General features: G+C 40.9%; 2 protein-coding genes across 5 annotated transcripts in view; one reads left to right on the top strand and one right to left on the bottom strand.

Moving 5' to 3' along the window:
• The window catches only part of fat3a (FAT atypical cadherin 3a), a 58812-nt gene extending 50598 nt beyond the window's left edge, over nt 1-8214 (top strand). For 3 of the 4 annotated variants that reach the window (XM_055045743.1, XM_055045742.1, XM_055045741.1), the window contains 2 exons: nt 710-745; nt 4891-8214. In XM_055045743.1, the coding sequence (XP_054901718.1) occupies nt 710-745; nt 4891-5513 (659 nt within the window). In that variant the 3' untranslated portion in view covers nt 5514-8214. The remainder of the gene's footprint in view (nt 1-709; nt 746-4890) is intronic. The other variant, XM_055045744.1, reaches the window with a different exon arrangement.
• Nucleotides 8215-8439: 225 nt separating this feature from the next.
• On the bottom strand, nt 8440-18300 carry wsb1 (WD repeat and SOCS box containing 1). The gene is made up of 9 exons (XM_055045740.1): nt 17912-18300; nt 16491-16659; nt 15659-15942; nt 14341-14472; nt 14037-14137; nt 12014-12186; nt 11125-11238; nt 10315-10422; nt 8440-10224 (listed from the first exon to the last, which is right to left on the bottom strand). Exons 1-9 carry the CDS (start codon nt 17949-17951, stop codon nt 10062-10064), a joined length of 1284 nt encoding a protein of 427 aa, XP_054901715.1. The 5' UTR covers nt 17952-18300; the 3' UTR covers nt 8440-10061.
• Between the last annotated feature and the right edge of the window lie 1757 nt (nt 18301-20057).

The following is a 20057-nucleotide window of genomic DNA, read 5'->3' as shown; positions in this document are numbered from 1 at the left end:
GCTGTTAGCAGTTAGTCAACCAGAGCCAAACTCCTCTAACTCGCTCCGTTGCGTCCGGTCCAAGGCGGCCAGTGTCCTGCAGCGTATAGATGTGTCAGGCGTTTCAGGTTCTACCAGTGACCTGATCAGTTCAGTGGATTTGGTTATTATTGAAGCAGAGACACATGTAAAAGTTGCAGTTCACCAGGGATGTGATGTCTGGCCTAATTATTATTATTATTATTATTATTATTATTATTATTATTATTATTATTATTATTATTATAGCAGCATACTGTCACACTGGAAAAGAGCAGAAAAATCCAATATTTAAATGAGCTAGATGTATTCAATTTAAACAGACTGTTGTTTTTCTCTGAATGACCAGCAGCATCAGTCCCAAACAACTGAGGACACAAAAGTACCATCTAATGGTTGCCTTGGTGATCAGCTTCCACAACATGTCTGTGCTAAACATCTGAGCTCCAGATGTTTTCCACTTGCAGTACATTCTCTCAAATTCAATTCCTAAAACTGTTTCTATTGGAGATTCTTCTTCTACCATGAAGTAACACATTTTGAGGATGTTTTATATGCAGCTGTGCCTTTAAGTTACATTAGACTTAATATTACAAGAGGTCAAACAAACAGGATCCTGATGAATTAATATTTATGTGGTCATGATCTAAAGCTAAAAGATGCTGTGTTTTCTTCTTCTTCCATCTGACAGTGTCAGTTATGGACCATGGTGAAACCTACAATAGAGGTGACTTGTTGGTTGAGTCTGTCTTTGTCCTTGTCTCTCTGTCTGGTGGTGTACAGCAGTGAGTAGACAAAATAATAATTACCAAGTACAAATGGTTTCCGTTCTACAGTACACCCAAAAATCTGAGCGATATTAGACTGTTAGCAGTAATTACTGGTTTGAGCTCTGAGGCTGAAGAGATTAGTTTTTGAAGTATAATACTGATGATCTGGACTTTGATCAGACTCATGGTGGCTGTAGCTACTCTTACGTCAGTGTCTGTCCAGTTTTACTCAATCTTTTATCCTCTGCTAGAGACCCCTCTGTTTGGAGCATATTTGATTTAACTAAAGAAATTAGACTAAAAATGATAATAACGATATTATTCTAAAACATTTGAAACATTTATTGTCATTTTCAAATAGAGCTATCACTTTGTTTTAGTAACTTATTTATTTTCCTCTTTTTCACTGGAAGTGGAATTATTTTGTCTACGTCCTGCAGCCTTCTGTACTTTGCATCGCTGTCGCAGGCTCTGGATGCTTCATGGTGTTCCTCTGTGCACTGGTCAGACTGGGACCAGTTGCTTCTCCAGTTGTCTGATGAATCCATTCACTTTTTCAGCCATGTCATAATTTTTATTTTTTATTCAGCACATGGAAACAATCTTATTTTATTTATCAGTGTTTTTGCTTTAAATCTCTTCTTCTTTGAAGTTGTATGGAACATGAAGGAGACAATAACAATAACTAACTGCTTCAGGCTAAACCGTGTGTGATGCCCCTCATCAACCCCTGCAGCCATAAGTAAATTAGAGAAACTGCAGTATATTATAGTCATCATTGTTCTAAATACAGTTCCATGTCACATGTAACAAAATACAGAAAAAAGAAAGAGTTTTAATAAACAAGTGGCACAATTCAGTCAGTACAACTTTGCTTTATTTCACTCTTGGATAATAAAAAAAGAAAATATAAAGGTAATAAAGACTGACGGCCGAATCTTACGGTGCCTGTTTGACCTCATTGAGCCGTGCTGAGGTCAAGAGGACAGAACTGGTTGTTAAGTCTCTGCAGTCTGAGGTGGAGGGACTCCGAGTGGCCTGGATTTCTAACATTCAGATATCAAATATTCAAGAAGTGTGTCTGAAAACAGATGAATAGACATGTCCATCCATCCACCCATCATCTAACGCTCATATCCCTGCAGGGTCACTGGAGCTGCTGGTGCCTCTCTCCAGCAGTCAACGGGCGACCTGGATAATCACTTAATGTGGCTGATTACTGATAATAAAAAACCTTTGGTCATTATTTTTGTTTTGTCAGACCACAGGGCGTGTCCTCAAATTCAAACCTTACTTCCTGGCTGCATTTGCAATCTGTATTCAGTGTTTTTTATTGTTACTTTTGGAGTTATTCCTCTGTTCTTCATTGGTGCAGGACACATTTTGTTGTGGTTAATGACACTAAACAACTTCAGCATAACATCTTTCTCTTTAGTTCTGAGATGAACTGCACATTTCTCACCAGAACATTGAGACAGAACCAGTGCCTCAGTTTTCTTCCTTAATGGTATGATACCTGACATTTTGACATTTAATTTAATTTCCCTTTGGGATCAATAAAGTATTTTTGAATTTGATTCCCAAGGTGCTTATAGTTGCACATGATTTGTTTGAACCTTGGCACATTGAGGCATCTGGACTTTGGACCCAAGTCTGTTTCAGACTTGTGGGAGTCCACAGTTCTCTTCCTGATATCTTTTAATTTCCCATAAGGATGCAGAACATGCGAGATATTACCCATAATCCATTCATTCAGTCCTTGACTCAGCCGTCGCAGGTTCGATTCCCGACATGATGACCTTTGCCGTGTGTCTTTATTGTGAATTTACCTGATGCCATATTTTCATAAAATGAAAATGTTGTCAAACTTTGTTGATGTGGATCAGTGTGGATCTGATATATATTGATGTTTTCACACATCTGCCTTTTAAAGTTAAAGGCACACCGTTTCATCATTTCAGGAGGTTGATTTTTATTTATTTTTTTAACTTTTGTTAGTCTTTCTTGTTTTATCCACATTTTTCACACAATGTCATCATTTATTTTTAAACAGTTATGAAAAGGCTACACAAGCTACTGAACACGTTGTTGCTAGGTGACCAAAGAATGAGGGAATGATTCTATGCCACCCTCCTGGCATCAACTAGGTATATCTCCCAGAATGCTGTGCGGTTCTGGATTGAAATTTAGTGAATATTCTGTATATTGAATATTGAACATTCTATTAAATATATGATTTATTAATGTTGATCATCTGTCTACTGTGACATTGTTATAGATTTTTTTTGTCCAGCTCTAACAGCTACAGTAAACTGCTAAGGAAAAGAAAACATCCATCCACCCATTATCCCTAAAGGGTTCTGAGGGGTTCTGGTGTCTCCAACTCTCAACGGGTCACCAGTCCATGGCAGGGCAACACAGAGACAGAGAGGACAAACAACATGCACTCACACCTCAGGAGAATTTAGAGAGACCAGTCATGTTTTTGGAAGAAGCTGGAGTACCTGGAGAGAACCCACGCATGCACAGGGAGAACATGTAAACTTCATGCAGAAAGACCCCAAGATGGGACTTGAACCCAGAACCACCTTGCTGCAAGGCAACAGTGCTACCAACGGCACCACTGTGCAGCCTGAAAAGAAAACAATGCAACACAAAAAGCAAGTAGCACATTTGCATACAATGTCCTGATTGGCTGCTGTCTCATCCACTGAATTGTTTCTACAGCAGCCAGTAGAGCTTGGTTCAGTTTCACAGAGGTATGTCCAAACGATTGTTTCCCATCCAGAAGGACGTCATACATATATCAGGAGTATAAAAGTATTTCATAATTGTTTTGGTATGAACCCTTATAAAAGGGTTCATAAATTAGCCCAAACTACTGTGGAACCAACTGTCCAAGTTCCCTGTTCCAAATAGATTGGACTGTCAGAGGCTTTAGGTTCACTTGTTTCATGTATATGACAGACAGACGGTCTATCGACTATTGGCTAAATCCATTCTCGTGTGGGATGAGGAAGAAGAGGACAGTCTCAGGGAACTCCGTGTTTTTTTTCAAGGCTGATCTTAGCTGAAAGTACACAACGTAAGATAATGATGTGAGAGAGAACCGTGTCCTTAAGTCCTGAAGTGAACAAAGACATTGAGGATGATATATGTGTCACCAAATGAGTTTGTACCCAGTGATGAGCAGGAGGGTTGAAAAGCCTGGTTGATCACCACATAAGAAGTTTGCTACCGTCAAACCACCATGCAGTTTTGTCCCTGTAGTGCTTTCAGATGAGTCCCGGGTCGGCTCCTGATCCACATAAATGTGGACAGCACAGAGTGCGAGTCCTTACAGCCATTTAGACTGGGAGGGAAAGGTAGCAAAAAGAAAAGAAAGCTGATCTGTGGTAAAATGTTCATTGTAACTGAGAAGTCACATAATCTCTCGGTTCTGACCAGTGTTGTAGTTCCGAGATAAAAACATGAACGGACATTGTTGTGTTTCACATTTGTAGGCCTCAAAATGTACCTTTCTTTCTCTTTCTCTCAGTATTTGGTAATATGGAACCACTCAGTCACTTTGCTATACAATTGAAGAAGACCAGTAAGTGTGTTTTCAGACAGGAAAAGGACTGCAGTTTACCTCTCTCTCAACTCTATGTTGTAAATGGTGCAACATACCAAGTCATGGGTTTATTGTTAATTCAAAGCTTAAATTTAAAGTTCTTTTGTCGTTTTTTTTGTTGTAAACTTGTATGTCTGGTTCATGGCAGAAAAATGATTCTAACAAACACCAACAAGGTTTTGCATTCTTTGATTCATTTATCTATTTCTTTTCCCTGAGCTGTTTGGACAAAGCATGGCTTCTGTGGGTGTCGTTCTGCATGCCAAGCTGCGAAAACATTTGTTCCGTTTTTCATTTATCACGTGAAAACTCGACATCTTTTCTTCAGAGGCTGTTCCTGTCACATAGGCCATCAGCATGCTTTATGTGATTTGCTGCAGCAGTCCTGATGTTTCCTATGAGCATGTTACTGAATATCTGTTCTGTGTAAAGATGAGTTTGCTGAATCTGCCGCTATAGCTGCTAATCACATCTCCTCTTCCTGACCAGCTTACCACTGGGACACATCTGACTGGATGCCCAGCACGAGGTTGTCCGACACTGAGGAAGTGCAGACCTTCAGGTCACCGTCGGACAGCGACACAGTTGGCTTGGACTCTTCTGTGGGAGGCCCACCTCATGAGCTGGAGTCTGATTACTACCTGGGAGGTTATGATGTTGATAGTGACTACCCACTTCCACACGAGGAAGAGTTCCTGAGCCAAGAGCAGCTCCCACCTCCGCTGCCGGGCGGGGAGGACTGCCCTGAACCCTGCACACCACTACTGTCCAATGTGCCCGTTTCCAACGAGACCATCCAGAACACAAGCAACATAAGACATCTGGACTGCAGGCCTCACTTCCACCCCAGCCAGTATCTGCCCTCTCACCAGCTACCCACTGGGAATGTACACCACAGGGACACCACTACACCAGTGGATCAGGCTTCTCCAGTAAACGGGGACGTTGCTGTCTCATTAAATATGCACCTATCAGTTGGTAAAGAATCAACGTGTCATTTGTCCACAACCCGTGTGCTGGACCCCGAACACGGCAGCACCTGTGACGGCCTGAGCGAGGTTCGCCGAGGGGTGACCATTATCACTGACTCACAACAGCAGACTGAAGTGTGATTATGTGACTAACAGTTTGTAAAGAAGCCCCAAAAGAACAGTGCAGTGCTACTGAGATAAAAGGTCTTACAGGAAGTCATGCTTCAGTAACACAGAACATGAATGACTTTTAAAACACATGGCACAATTACTGTCCTTCTGTCCAGTCGGACTCAGAAATGGAAACAGTGTTGGGGAACAGAGATGTTTGTGTTTGATTTTGAAACATCTGTCTATGCCTGTATCTTTGTTTTTATCTCTTTCTAGAAAAGTGACTTTTTTTGTTTGTTTGTGATGAGGCGATCTTAAACATGCCACTAAAACTACTGACCTGATTGGGGTTTGTTTTCTCTGCAGCTTGTTGGAAAGCACAGCAGCAAAATGTGATTTCAGGAGGAAAACGACTTGTTGTCATGAGACTTAGGAAAGTCTCATGACAACAAGTCGTTGCACATTGACTTTTTTTTTTTGTATCAACAGTGGAGGCAAATTGTTATGTTGCAGGTCACTGTGAAGAAAAAAAAAAGGTCTGCTGGCAACTGTTCCACAGAAAAGAAGAAAGATTAATGTTTTCATTAGAGAGAAGACAAAGTGACTGCAGAGTGGGCATCCTGTTAAACTAGAACATCTGAGTATTTAACATGGTTAGCACTTTTCCATGATAAATTTAACCCAATTTGCTCTGAGATCCTCAGCACGCTGCAAATTTGACATGTTTTCTGACTGGTTGATCTCCCAAAATACTACATGAAGACTTTTTTTTTACTAAAAGCATTTAGCTTGTTGCTACTCTGCAGAGCAGCGAAGCAGGTCAGCAGATACCTCTTCTCCTCAGCTGGTGTCTCTTTACATCCCAGACATTGTCTTCAGTTTGATCAGACTCCTCCTGCATCAGCCTGACTGATCTTCTGCTTCTTGTTCCAGAAATCAGCCAAACCAACGCATGATGCATCATAAACTGCTGAGGAAAACTCCTGATTCAGGGCGTGAGCTGACACTCTCAGTATCAACTCTGCAGCAAGCAGTGAGAGGTCAACTTAGCTGCCAGAATCAGACATGAAAGCTAATGTTGGCCCAGATTGCTTCTGTTGAGAAGTTTTACAATCATCTGGGAATTTACTTGTACGTGATGACAGAAGAGGAATAAGAAAGTTTAGAGAGGCTTCATTGTACAAATGCACTAAAAAACATTTACAAGAAAAAGCATAATGGACAAAGATGTAGGAATCAACATATTTTTGTGTACAGTAAGAGTGATGATGGGGTAAAGATACGGGTTGGAATAAAGCTTCATTCAGGATGGATACCAAATGTATATTGAACCTCACTTCCCAGTGATCACTATGTTATATCCAATAATTTTCTTATGGAATGTATTTGCTCTTCTCGTTTTCTTTATCGGAGAATAAAACTCATACCTCAAGTCAAGTCACTTTGGCCCTGAAACTGCAATGCACTCCAACATTCCACTGCCAACATCATGTTTCCCCATTGCACATAACAGGTGATTTTGTATCCCTTGTGAAATGTAGCAAGGACAATGTCCTAATAACTTTTCCGTTTGTAGTCCATCAGAATATAGAACATTTTGAGGGGAGTAACAGAGCTAAGCATGGCGTAAAGGTTGAACAGGTTTATGTGATATCCACTAAATCTGATAGCTCCACACTGCAGACAGCAAAGACTGAGTCCATCGTGTGGCTCCATAATGGCTAACGACACAGAGGATCCATCAGGTTGAAAAAAAAATGCTTGTGTTTTATGTTTCTGGGAAAGATGTTTGTACAGTGTACATAGCTGACTGTTCAAATGGAGATTTTGTAGATATAACATTGCAGTTCTGATCTGCCTTTGGTCTTTCGGTGTTTTGTTGGACTTTTAATGCGAATGTGTCGAACCTGGAATATCAGCTATTTCTTAGTGATTTCTCCTCTGCCGTTTACGCTATGCTAAGTACTTTTTGCAATGTTTTTTAATTCAAGATGAATGTCATTTTAAAATGATTAATTAACTGTGAACAGTGTTGCATTCAGAGAACAAATCTGTAAATATAAATATGTTTAGTTCTGTTACAACATGATTACAGTTGTAAGGAGTGGTTTTGTACATGCCTTTGGAAGCTGAATGCTTACATTGGTTCATTTATTTCCTTCTTTCGGAGGACAGACAGCGTGAAAACTGCCTGTAACGTTCAAATGAACCAATAACTGCAATGCCTTTTCCAGATCTGATAAAAAAAAACACACACACAAACAGAAGAGGTCAATGTGACAGCACCACATCAACGGTCAGCATCGGTCAGCATTGGATCTTGTGACATGTTTTAGCAGGAACCTGTTGCAGCTGTCCCACTTCCAACAGTCTATCACCATGCATATCTACACTTGTGATAACTGGCATTAGAATTTCAAAAAATAGAGCACTGTTAATAGTTTAAAAACTTAATCATAATCACAAAAAATAAGCCACTTTAAAATCTTGGTTTCTAATGTAACACAAGAGAAAATGTGTGAATTTTGAGGAGAAACATTCTGGTCAGAACTGATTTAAACCAGGTGTGTAAGAGCAGAGAGGTTTCTGTTTGAGGGGAAAGTTATTATGTAACTAGCTTCAGACATTGATTATTCTCAGAACTTTGTACCTTGTTGTACAGAGAATGATTATTACAATAACTTTTGGTCAATAAAAAAAATTTAATCTGAGAAACCCTCAGAACCCATTGGTTTGGATTTTCCAGTTTCCTGAAGGTTTAATGTTCGCGTTCAAACGGAGTCAGTTTTCCTACACACATCTTGACATTGAATTCACCATTATAACTAAAGCTTTTCCAGTCCTGATTAGAAGAACAAAACAAAACCAGAAGTTAAACTCAAAGATATTCCAGTGTTTGGTTGTGCAAGAATGGTTACAAATGTTTGTAAAAATGTTTCAGACGAGTCATTTCAACCATTTTTATAAAAAGTCTTTATTTAAGCAAGAAGGTTGTAGGAACTCCATACATTCACAGATATTTGAAAACATCAGAATACATCTCTGGGAGGCAGAACTGAGTTTACCCATTAACAAATATATAAAACATGTCTGCTTTGAATAGGCCATATTACTACAAACTATTAGAACTGCCGAGCCATTTTAGAAAGAAAAAACAAAGCAAAAAGAAAACCTTTGGCATTTACAAAGTCAGGATGAGTCTGATCATCACTAAATACTACTAAAACACCAGGAATACTCTGAGGAAACCTTCACTTCACTTTTCCTTTTTCACATCTTATGAACAAGCTTATTTTTTTCCAGAGGTGCTAATTTCCCAAACCCCGCTTAAGAATTTTGCTTGATTTCCCAGCAGTTTTTGTGGTGGATCTGGATCCTGTTGGATCCTGGGGGAGGCAGGTATTGCTTTAGTAGTACAGACACGTGATTGTAGCAGGACTGCCATTGACCACCTGATGCATACAGTAAAGGCTGAACAGTAAGACATGTGGCCGACATTTTCACGTAACAAAACAACCAAAGTAAAAGAATTTACAAATGTACAAAACCCAAACCAGAAGAAGCACAATTTAGGAGGAACATGATGAAAGAAACCTCCGGATTCAAGAGTGGACATTCTAGTTTAATGGGAACAAACTGGATTATCAGATGAAGTGGAAATGTAACCTGCAGGGTGGCAGCATCGCTCCACCCAGGCAAGAAACAACTGATATGTTGATGTACAAAACTTTTATTAACATGAATACTGATGATTTTAGAAAGATCAGCATCTGCACCCGTCATCAACAATCAATCCTAGGTTCAAACAGCCGATACTGTGAAGCACCAGTCAGTTCAAACCAGCACATGTTTGTTGGGTTGAAGCTGATTGAGTCAGAACGTTCTGACCTGTGAAGTGGCTCGGTCTGGGATTAGAACCAACATGGCTTGAAGAGCAGAAGCAAAGTGACGATCGGATTACCAAAGCTGTAGTGTTTAGAATCCAGAAGCTGCGATGGAAATACTGCCAGAGGAAAAAACACCCAAACTTATTTTTGAAAAAGTTTTTAAACTTTTCAGTGTGCAAGTAGATGAGAAGTGTGGCATTTGTTTTCCAGGGTCTGTGTGGTGGTGTGGACAGGAGCTGATAGCTCCACACTGCAGACAGAAAATTACAGATGACAAACTTTCAAGGCAAGCACCACTGCAAGGCCTCTTCTTTAAGTGCATCAGCCATTTCAAGTTAGTGCAGAACAGGAGCCACTGCAGCTGGTGGAACCGAACCTCCACGTTTCCGAGCAGCAGACGGACACTGAAGAGAGAGGGCGAGCAGAAGCATCCCTACCTGACGGCGGAGCACCGCGTCAGTACGATCAGCTTCTAATAAATATGTACAACATAGAATGCGGAAGGATAAACTCAGACGTGGCTCAGAGTTATCAGCAAACCTGAACGCAGCAATCTCTGTTAAACTGCATCACTGGGTGTCCTCAGTGATCAGAGGATCTAGAAGTGTTGTGTTTTCCTCTTTTTTTTTCTTTTTCTTTTTTTAAATAAGGTATTCATTGGTTTGTCAGTGTGCTGAGCTGAAGAGGGGCCTCAGATCACTTTGTAGGTCAGATAGTCCTGGAGTGGAGTAGGGATGGCTAAAGCCTCCACCTGCTGGGTGGTCAGCACCCTCCGGAGGGCCATTCTGCACATGTGCTGCAGACTGGAAATGCTGCGGGGAGCCTCCCAGAAGTGGACGCTTCCATCACGAGTCCTGAAAACAAATTAAGACAGTTGAGCCCGGAAACAAAAGGAAAAAAAATGCAGAAGCGTTGACAGCAGAGAGTCAGTGTTCTGGTCTTACCCAGCAGCAAGGACACTTCCTTCAGCAGAAAAGGCACAGCAGAGGCCATTGGATAAGGGGGCTATTGCCTGAGGAGCCCTTTCCTCAATACTCCAGAAACGAACAAACCTGGGCAGAGAACAAAGAGCCTGCTGTCAGAGCTGCACTGAGACACTTTGGATAAAACACTGCAGATCAAATAACTCAAACCGCATGGAGAAGGAAAACTTTGAGCATTAGAAACAACCTATCAGGCAGGATGTTCTCCACTAAAAATAGCTAGAAAATAAATAATTGGGTATGTGATTAGAGGCTTTGAAAATAGATGTAATAAAAACTGGAAACATTTTATGATTTTTTTTTTTAAATAAGGCCTCAACAAAGGTCCAGGAATAGCAGACCATTGAGCTGTGATTACATAAACCTTGACGTTGGTTTTTGCATGGTCTTACAGTATTTACAGGGATGTTGGTTGTTTGTTGGGTGGGTTTCTTTTGTCTTCTTCCTTGTTGGAATTGTGATTTTATTTTTATATAATGTGAAAAGCATAATAAATATATTAAACATCTAAAAGTAGCTAAAAATGATGCAGAACATTCTACATCCTGAGAAGCATCAACTAACATTTTTGCCATCATTTTTATTCCTACAGCTGCTCTCTGGAGTTCTTTCAATATCAAGTGAATGACTCATCTGCACTCGCCACCGTTCCTCCCTGTGCTCCCCGTTTTGACCTCAACATAGTTAGAGGCAACAGCTCAGCCATGTGACTGATCCAGTCCGTGTGTTCTAGTCTCCTTTCAGTGATTTTTCTCTTCATTCTGTCCTTACCTGTCATCAGCAATGCTGGCGATGTGGCGGCCATCGGGGCAGAAACTCACAGAGCGAATCCAGCGGTCATTTGCCCCTCCAGCAAAAATGGGTGATGGAGGAGGGAAGAGATGGCTGTGGAGGAAGACAGTGGGACTTAACTGCTGAGATTTGCATGCACATAAATGAGTCTGTCCATGAGTGTAATGGTTCATAACGACAACATGCTAACTGCTCCTCTCTACTGTCCAATGTACCCAAGCCGTCTCCAGCGGTCTGAATGTAAGGTGGGTCATTTTATTTATAAAGCACAACCAGGCAGCTCAAAGTGCTTTACATGAATTAGAAGGAAACAACAAAACAAACCAAAAGAAAGACAAAAAGGTAAAAGTATAAAACTACATATTGGTTCTTCATGTTTAATAAGAATAAGTAGTCCATATTTTATAAATTAGAGGTCTCTCTGGTTCTGATACTACTACATGTTGGTTCTTCATGTTTTGCAAGATTACTGAGATATAAAACTGAATGATGGTTCCTGTTCTGGGGTGGGTTCTAGATTTGTACAATATAAAGCTAAATGTTGGTTCTTCTCCATGTTTGAGTCCTTTTCTGGGTTGTTAAGTAGATCTTAAGTTTGTTCTGGATTAGTAAACTAACAGGAGTTTCTTCAGGTCTTGTTCTGAAATTAAATGTATAAAACTAAATGTTGATCTAAGGTAATAACTACTCAACTGTTCATAAAAGTAATGAACTAAGCAGTTTTCTGTTCAAAATGTTGGTCTAAAGTAATGAGTACTATTTCTAAAAGTAATAAACTAAACAGACAGACAGGGGAAAGAAATGACACATCAGGTAGCAGCATTCAGATATAAACCACAAACATGCAGCCAGCAGTGTGTGTTCCTACCCCAGCTCCAGGAGGATGGTGGCCTTGTGGTGGTCCCACACAATGACCCGGGTGTCATAAGAGGCTGTGGCCAGCAGCGCGCCATCAGGTGAAAACTCACAGGATACCACATCGTTATGATGCCCCTCCAGCTTCCGGATCAACGTGAACTTATCCATGTTCCATATGAACACCTGCGAGTTAAAGCGGGGAGTTGTTGTAACTTAGAAAATGAGCTGGAGAGTCACTGGAGGCAACACGGTACATTTCTCATGAGTCACTTCTCAACAACTAGCAATTAAATCAAGGAACATGGATTACAGCAGGAATAAATGAAGTATGCTCAGTGCCACTGTAATACACAGAAAAACTTTCAGTAGTAATTACACAATATACTAAAAATTCTAGTTAATATAGAAATGGCAGTAGGGTATTACTTTAGTTAATAAACTTTAAAAATACTTTGGGGAAAAAAAAACACAAGTGGAAAAAAGAAAAACAAACAGTGACTTAAGGGAACAAAATGACTCCACTGGTTTCTCCTTTCAGAGTTTTAGCTCAGAGCTTACAAAAGGCTCGAACCTCCAACAGGAGCCTACGAAGAGAGAGATACTGCAAGAGAAGAGCATATTTTATGGCCAAAGGTCTGATACCTCTGGCAAAGTACACATTACATTCACTTCCACACACATCCAACAGAATCGAGCAGTGATTAGGTCCTGTACTCTGTTAGGTCTTTGTATGGTTGTAGCTTATTGGTAAACTAGGCTGAATAAATGATGCAAATGCTGACTGATTTCTATTAAAATGGCCTGAAACTGAATGCATGAGACACTTTGGAAATGGCTCCTCTCTCTCTTGTTCCTCTTTTCTTGTTTTATGCTGAATCAGTAAAAACTGCATTTAACTGCAAATATTCAAAATGGTTCTTTTTGTTGTTCATCTGGTGCTGCTAATGGCAACAGATCTGCTGTGTTTTCTGTAAAGCCAGAACTGGTCTTAGTCTTCTGCAGTGGAAGTGCTGTGGAAATGCAGTGAGACTGAAACTCGCCGAATCAGGACAGCAGCTGCAGTAAGAGGTGCAGGAAGGTGTTGGCTAATGTTTCCCGAGAGGCGTGGCAGCTGGGCGGAAACTTGGATACGCTCCATTACTTTGCCAGCGGCAGCAGAACATGGTAGCATGCGCTACAAAACAAACATTTTAACTGACAGATAGAAATAAGAGGAACTATTGTGAGCAGATGGAATATGGAGCTAGTCAAAGATAAGGGGCAGAGGGGTCGAGCAGCAGGAATACAGGCCTACTTTACCACCAGCTGAATGAAATTGACATTTTTAAAGTGAAATGTCCAAAAAATAAATAGAGGAGGTAGACAGACACAGAGCAGCACCTACGTACAGATTGACCTTGGGGTCAGGTGCCAGGTGGCCCTGGCCAGGCCTTTGTGAACTGTGCGTCCTTGGTTTACACCGGCTGCTCAAATGTCAGCGCGGCGCTCCTTTCAAAACCAATCACACACTGAGCTCTGCCACCACCTGTGACAGGAAGAGCAAGACACACACTGTAGGGACACAGAGCCTAACAGAACTGCTACCAGCCTCATCTGCTCTAACACTGGAAACAAGTTCAGTCATGGTGGCTACACTGCTGACTGCACAGCCACAAACAGAGCTAACTTCAACATGTCATTACAGATTATTGTTAATGTAATGCAGGCTTTTTATTAGCAAATATATTTAATTTTCTTTTTTTAACATCAGAAGTTTTTTTTTTTTTTTTTTTTTTTTTAAATTTCCTCAATGTTGTCATTTTAAAAAACCCTGATCCTAGCAATCTGTCTGATCTGTTGGTTCATAAATAAGTACAAGCTCTGTTAGATTACAAGAAGCTAGATAACCAATGACACTGAGCAGATTTATCTTGGGTGTAAATGAAGGGGCAAGAAAGCCGGAAACTTTACCAATTACAATGCTGATTGAAGATAATCACAAGCAGCTGCACAAAGATTCATGCTAAAACCTCCACAGAAAGATGAATACATACCGCTTTGCCCGCGCCAACCGAGCACAGGATGGACGAATCGGGAGAGAAGGAGCTGCAGTGCACCCAGTTGGGATGTCCGCGCAGGACCTTCACCATGTTACCTGGCAGACATGACAGCAAAAGGTTCAATTTGGCACAGAGCAGCCAGCTCACTCAGACAGGAAACAGTCAATTCAGCTTGTTTACAGACAGACAGTTTAGTTTTCAGGCAGCCAAATGATGATGTCAGAAAATCTGGCAGGCCAGAGTTTGGTTTTACAAACGCCACTGCAGTCTGTGCTCCAACAGGCAGTTCATCACTCACCATCGTCTTTAAGGTCCCACACACGCAGGGTCTTATCTCTGGATGCAGACACCAGCATGAGGCTGCCGTCAGGAGCAAAGGTCAAGTCTCTCACGACGTCAGTGTGATCCATCAGATTCAGCAACAGCTTTCCTGCAAACAGCAGAACACAAGAAGCCAGAGAGTTAGAGCCGACCGCTGCAGGACGTGTTCATACAGAAATATGCTTCAAAAGATCAGATCTGCATGAGAGGAAACAAGCAGCATCAGCTACAGGAAGAGAAAGATACTCATCCTCTAAAGCTACTTAAAAATATATTCCAACTTTTTGTACACTAATATTTTGAGGAAAATAATTCTGTTAGATGAAGATGTTCTTTTTATTATTTGTTTATTTTGCAAAGTCATTATTGTTGCTGGTGTTTTGGACAAACAATGCTAAAGGGTACTATTATGCTTCCTTGAACAATCTAGGATGTGTCTGTGGGGCTACTAATCATTACATCATTCCATATTTTTGTGCAAAATCATTCAGAGATTTCACTGGTCAGGTGTGTTTATCTTAAGCTCCTTTCAGAATGAGCAGTTTTAGGATGCATTCACACCAGCCCTTTTTAGTCTGCTTTGATCGAACTCTAGTTTGTTTGTCTCGGTAGTTTGAAAAGGTCTGAATGTGTAACCAAACTCTGGCTTACAAACCTACGTCTCAGTTCCATTACAGTCAACTTTGGTGCAGTTCGAATTCATATATGGATTCAAAAGAACCAGAGACTGAACTGAGTCTGTCAGCTGTGTTTCGATCCAAACATGAAACCAACACAATGTGTACACCGATTCATGTGAAAATGGCTGCAAACTCATGCCCAGTGGTAACATCATCCATCTCTGACCCAAAGTTAAACCCAGAAGCAGAAGTGGAGCCTCCTGCTCAAACACAGCAGTGGTTTCTGTATGGTGAGTCAACAACAGAACTCTGGTCTTTTCTTTTAGCCATTGTTCAGCCCATGCAGTGGTAAAACCAGCTCATCCAACTCTGCTGGGATTGCTGAGCTACAGGGTGGTGCCCACCAATAATCAGGAGGTTTTGGAAAAACATTTTTGTGAAATGGCTGTGTGGTGTTTTGAAGTGCTTGGGCTTTTTCTAGGAGCATTAGGAATGCAAATGGAAGAACAAAAACATGCAAAAAGTGAATTTCATATACTAGGTCCATTTAGGCAAACACCAGAAGACAGAGACCATGGAGGTCAGATCTTACATTTTGTTTTCGCCAAGGTGGTTTATTCTGATAATTACTTGCTGAAGACAAAAAAAAACATAGTAACCCCAGTCTGCACTCACCAGAGTACACGTCCCAGATCTTGATGCGGCCATTGTTGAGACCAGTTGCCAGCAGCAACTGATCCTGACCAAACTTGAACCGGTGCCACTCGATGTTGACACAGCGGCTCTGTTTTTCTGGCACGGAGGAGCCAAAGGCCAGGCCCCACACTATGTCCCCGCAGTCTATTGTGTGTTCACGGGGTTCATCAGCCAGTGGGATAGTAACACCTCCATCACTGTTTTGACGGGACAAATGGCGCGGGCTCGTTGGGTTGGTACCTTCTTCACCAGCACTCTGTGAACTAAACCAAATTTAAAACAATAGAAATTGTTAGAAGACAGAATATACATAAAGACAACCATTTTAAGACCAAATGCTTTTCGATTTTGAGTCTGAGCAGGGTTACTGTGAAGTGCTTCTTCAGTGTGTGCTCACCAGTAACAAGGTTCAGTTGTGGGATCAATATTGACCTATTCATACATCACTTATACTTGAAAAGTGAGCTTGTTGTTCAAAAAGCAACAACAAGCTCTTATATATTAGTCTAGTGAAGCTCAGGGGTGTTGGGTAAAGAAGTCCAGCAGCAATTGTTACCTGCTGAGCAGAAAGCCATTTGAATCTAATATAAACTTCTGTGCTGTGTCTGCTTTGAACAAGTTCACATCAAGGTTGTGTACTTAGTTTAGGTGCTTGAGAGCTACTGTTTTTATTGCTTCTTTACATGAATTTCTCATGTCAGCAGGACTGTAGAAAACGTTGTGCAGAAAATTAAACTATTTCTATCAGCCAGGTTAAAGCAGCGACAACAACAACAGCTTGCCAGATATTTGGATCAACTCCAATACTTACAAGCTCTTCAAGCATTTATTCCAAGGGATGAGCCTGACAATGCGATGCCCCTGAGACCAAGCAAAGTAGGAACCATTTGGTGCAAAGGCTACAGTCCAGGCCTCACGCCCAGACTTCTGGTCAAAGGGAGCAACAGGGACCAGGAGTTCACCAATGAACTTAGCCTTGTCTGGAAAAAAGAAAACGGGTTTCATTATTGAATATGTTGACAGGCGTGCCAGTCTATAAACAAACAGCCTGAAAGTAACAGCTAAAATGGACAGGGTACACACAAGAAAAGCAGGCTGCCACACCCCTCGTACCTGCCAATCAGGTGAACACTGAGGACATAAATAGAATAGATAGTCAACAACCAGGGGAAGATTTCCAGTGAACTGAAATCAATAGCAAAAACTAAACTGTGGAAAAGAGGCTGACAGTCACCTCTACATTCTGTTCAGCAAGCTATGACCAGCACAGTTCACATATCTGTGTATAGACTCACTAAAACCTACTTTCAACTTTTACTGGCGTGACATTATAAAAAGACAAAAAACAAAAACAAAACAAAACAAAAAGAAAACGCTTTGATTGGCTAAATATACACATGACCCATTTCGGGTAAAAGCCTACTCTTAGTGGTGGACAAATGTTAACATTGTGAGGGATTCCCTATCAGAACAGAGTATCTGATCCCTGTGCTGGGCCAGTCTGCTGTGTGAGCGCAGTGTTTGCACGGCTACGTGTTCAGCACTAAATGCAACATGGAGGCCGCGGCTGGGTGTGAGCGGTGTGGAGCCAACGCGATCCTCATTTAAGATCCAATAAAAAATAAATAAACAGAACGTCCCTTTCGCAATGCTTTCAATGTTTTGTTTCCTTCACATTAAGGAGGTGTAGACAAATACACAGAAACGGCTGACGTCACAAACCACACATATGTAATCTCAAATTTATTAAGTGTTTTGCAAAGAGATTACAGTATGTCTGAGTGATTTCCGTCAGAGCACATTGCGTAAAACACTGAAACCCGGACATTTTCCAACCGTCATGTTCGACGAGCATTGTGAGGACAGGCCAAGGCCATGAATCACTGTGGCAGTGGCTCGATACACAAACTCGGCAGGCCTTTACACACCGATGTAAACATAACATTTGGGGGTTGGCAGAGGTTTGAAAACCCCAAAAACTCACGAGATATTTATGTCACATTCCAGTCCAAACTGACACTGTCCACCCGCACAACAAGAGCAATGAGCAATGCGAACATTATTTAAGAAGCTACAACTTCACTAAACATTTTATCATACGTCGACATGTTCATTAAGCCTTTCACAGAATATATTAATCAAAAAATAAACTAACCCTGGAACAGTTCCGCGTTTTCATAAGCGCTTCTGCTCAACACTGTCCTGAGTTAAATAGAGCCAAAAACTACTTACCTAGATCATTTTCATTTACACAATCTGGGAAGCTGGCCATCTAAATAAGGGCACCGACCGAAGGGAAAAAAGCTGAACAAGAAACACTAAAACAAACTTTATAAAGAAAAAATATAAAAATAAAACTGGTACAAATGATGAACAACGCCTTTCTCCACGGTCACAAGTAAACTGAATCCTTCCGCCAAAGGAGCGCGTTGGGCGGATGAATATAGTCCTCAGCTAAAAAAAAACAGTCCCCTTTAAAGCTGACGAAGAAATTTATTTTGACAGAAAATAAGACGTGGACGTCTTCACTCACAACAAGATTAATTATGTCCAACGATTAAAGAACGTAGCTGCTGTTTCATTCTAGAATGACTAAACTGGAAATGGCACTTTATTTATTTGACGGGCTGGCTATGAATGTGCAGGGAGGGAGGATTTTTACGTCACCGCGGTTGCTATAGTGGCACTAATAGCACCTCCCCTTTTTTCTATAACTTTATTTCACCGTTTGATTTGGTTACAAATTGTAGCGACAATAAGATAGACGACAGCTGCAAAATAAGAATGTATAAAGCATTAACATGTGCAACACTTGTGAAAAAAGTGTTGCACATGTGGGAGAAACATCAAAACAAGAGAAAATTCAGTTTTCTTTATAATGCCTGACGTATCATATGTGAGACATGAGCGCATGAATTTTCAGCCAGTTATTTCATGGTGTGGGCCACAAAGGGTTTTAGGTTGTTACATAAATAGCTAAAGCACAGAAAGAGACAGCAAAAGCATAAATAAGTCCAGATTCTAACAAAAATACATACATACATACATACATACATACATACATACATACATACACACACACACCCACACCCACACCCCACACACACACACACACACACACACACACACACACCCACACACACACACACCCACCCACCCACACACACACACACACACACACACACACACATATATATATATATATATATATATATATATATATATATATATATATATATATATATATATTTTACAACAGAAATTGTAAAAGTCTGATGATTCTTGAATGCAGTGAGTCAAGTTGGACTTTTTAACAGAATCAGCCTGTCTATTCAGGGTGGTAAGAACACCCTCAATTCAAACTGAGTGAGTCAACAACACAAACATTCCTCAATGAGTTATTCATGAACACCCAGACAAACCACATTCCAACATTACATTCACAAGAATAAACATGTTGTCCTTCTCACATGCTCTCACTCTCTTTTTTTTTAATACTCATATACTCACTCATAGAGGCTACAGAGAGGAAAACGGGGGATTACAATGAGCAGGGCTAAGATATTCATTAGCAGGGTTCAAAGCATCAGAGATCAACCCACAGCCAGGTGAGTCTGTGTTAGAATATGATGTGTCCTCTGTCACATCATATTCCATTCATCCATTTTCTGTATTGTGTATACTCTTGTCCGTGGTGGGATCGGGAGGGGTCTGGTGCCTATCTTGGTGGGGTAGACCCTGGACAGGTCGCCAGTCTGTCTGTTGCAGGGCAACACAGAGACAGACAGGAAAAACAACCATACACACACTGACACCGAGGGAGAATTTAGAGAGACCAATTAATCTGACAATCATGTTTTTGGACTGTGGAAGGAAGCCGGAGTACCCGGAGAGATCCCACGCATGCACAAGGAGAACAAACAAACTCCGTGCAGACAGAAAGACAGAGAATCGAACCCAGGACCTTCTTGCAACAGTGCTACCAGCTGCACCACTGTGCAACCCCATCACATCATACTTAGAAAACTAAATTATAGAAACTTTGAAAAAAGAACCTTTGTTGAACCATGCAGGCAGCCTTGTCAAATTCTTAGCTAGAGATTAGCTAGGAGGTTAAGAAGGAGAGGGGGCTGTAGGAGAAATCTGGATTGTAGGTTTGGTTCAATCCGTCAGCAGAGAAGAACTCTCCTATGGATAGGTGTTATAGTTTCATATAGATTTCAGATAAAATTCATATAACTGTTCATTACAGCAGACATGTTATGTCTGTTTTCTTTCTGCATAGCCATACTGTTCTCCTCATTTTAGTCCAATTATTGTAAATACTGTAACAGAGGAATTTTCCATTCAACATGCAGCAAATGAACTGAGGATGAGA

The sequence above is a fragment of the Poeciliopsis prolifica genome, unplaced genomic scaffold (assembly GCF_027474105.1).
Source record: "Poeciliopsis prolifica strain line A6 unplaced genomic scaffold, Auburn_PproV2 SCAFFOLD022, whole genome shotgun sequence".
NCBI classification, from domain to species: Eukaryota; Metazoa; Chordata; class Actinopteri; order Cyprinodontiformes; family Poeciliidae; genus Poeciliopsis; species Poeciliopsis prolifica.
The sequence above is the reverse complement of the archived record's forward strand: the minus strand, read 5'-3'. Positions and strand labels throughout refer to the sequence as shown.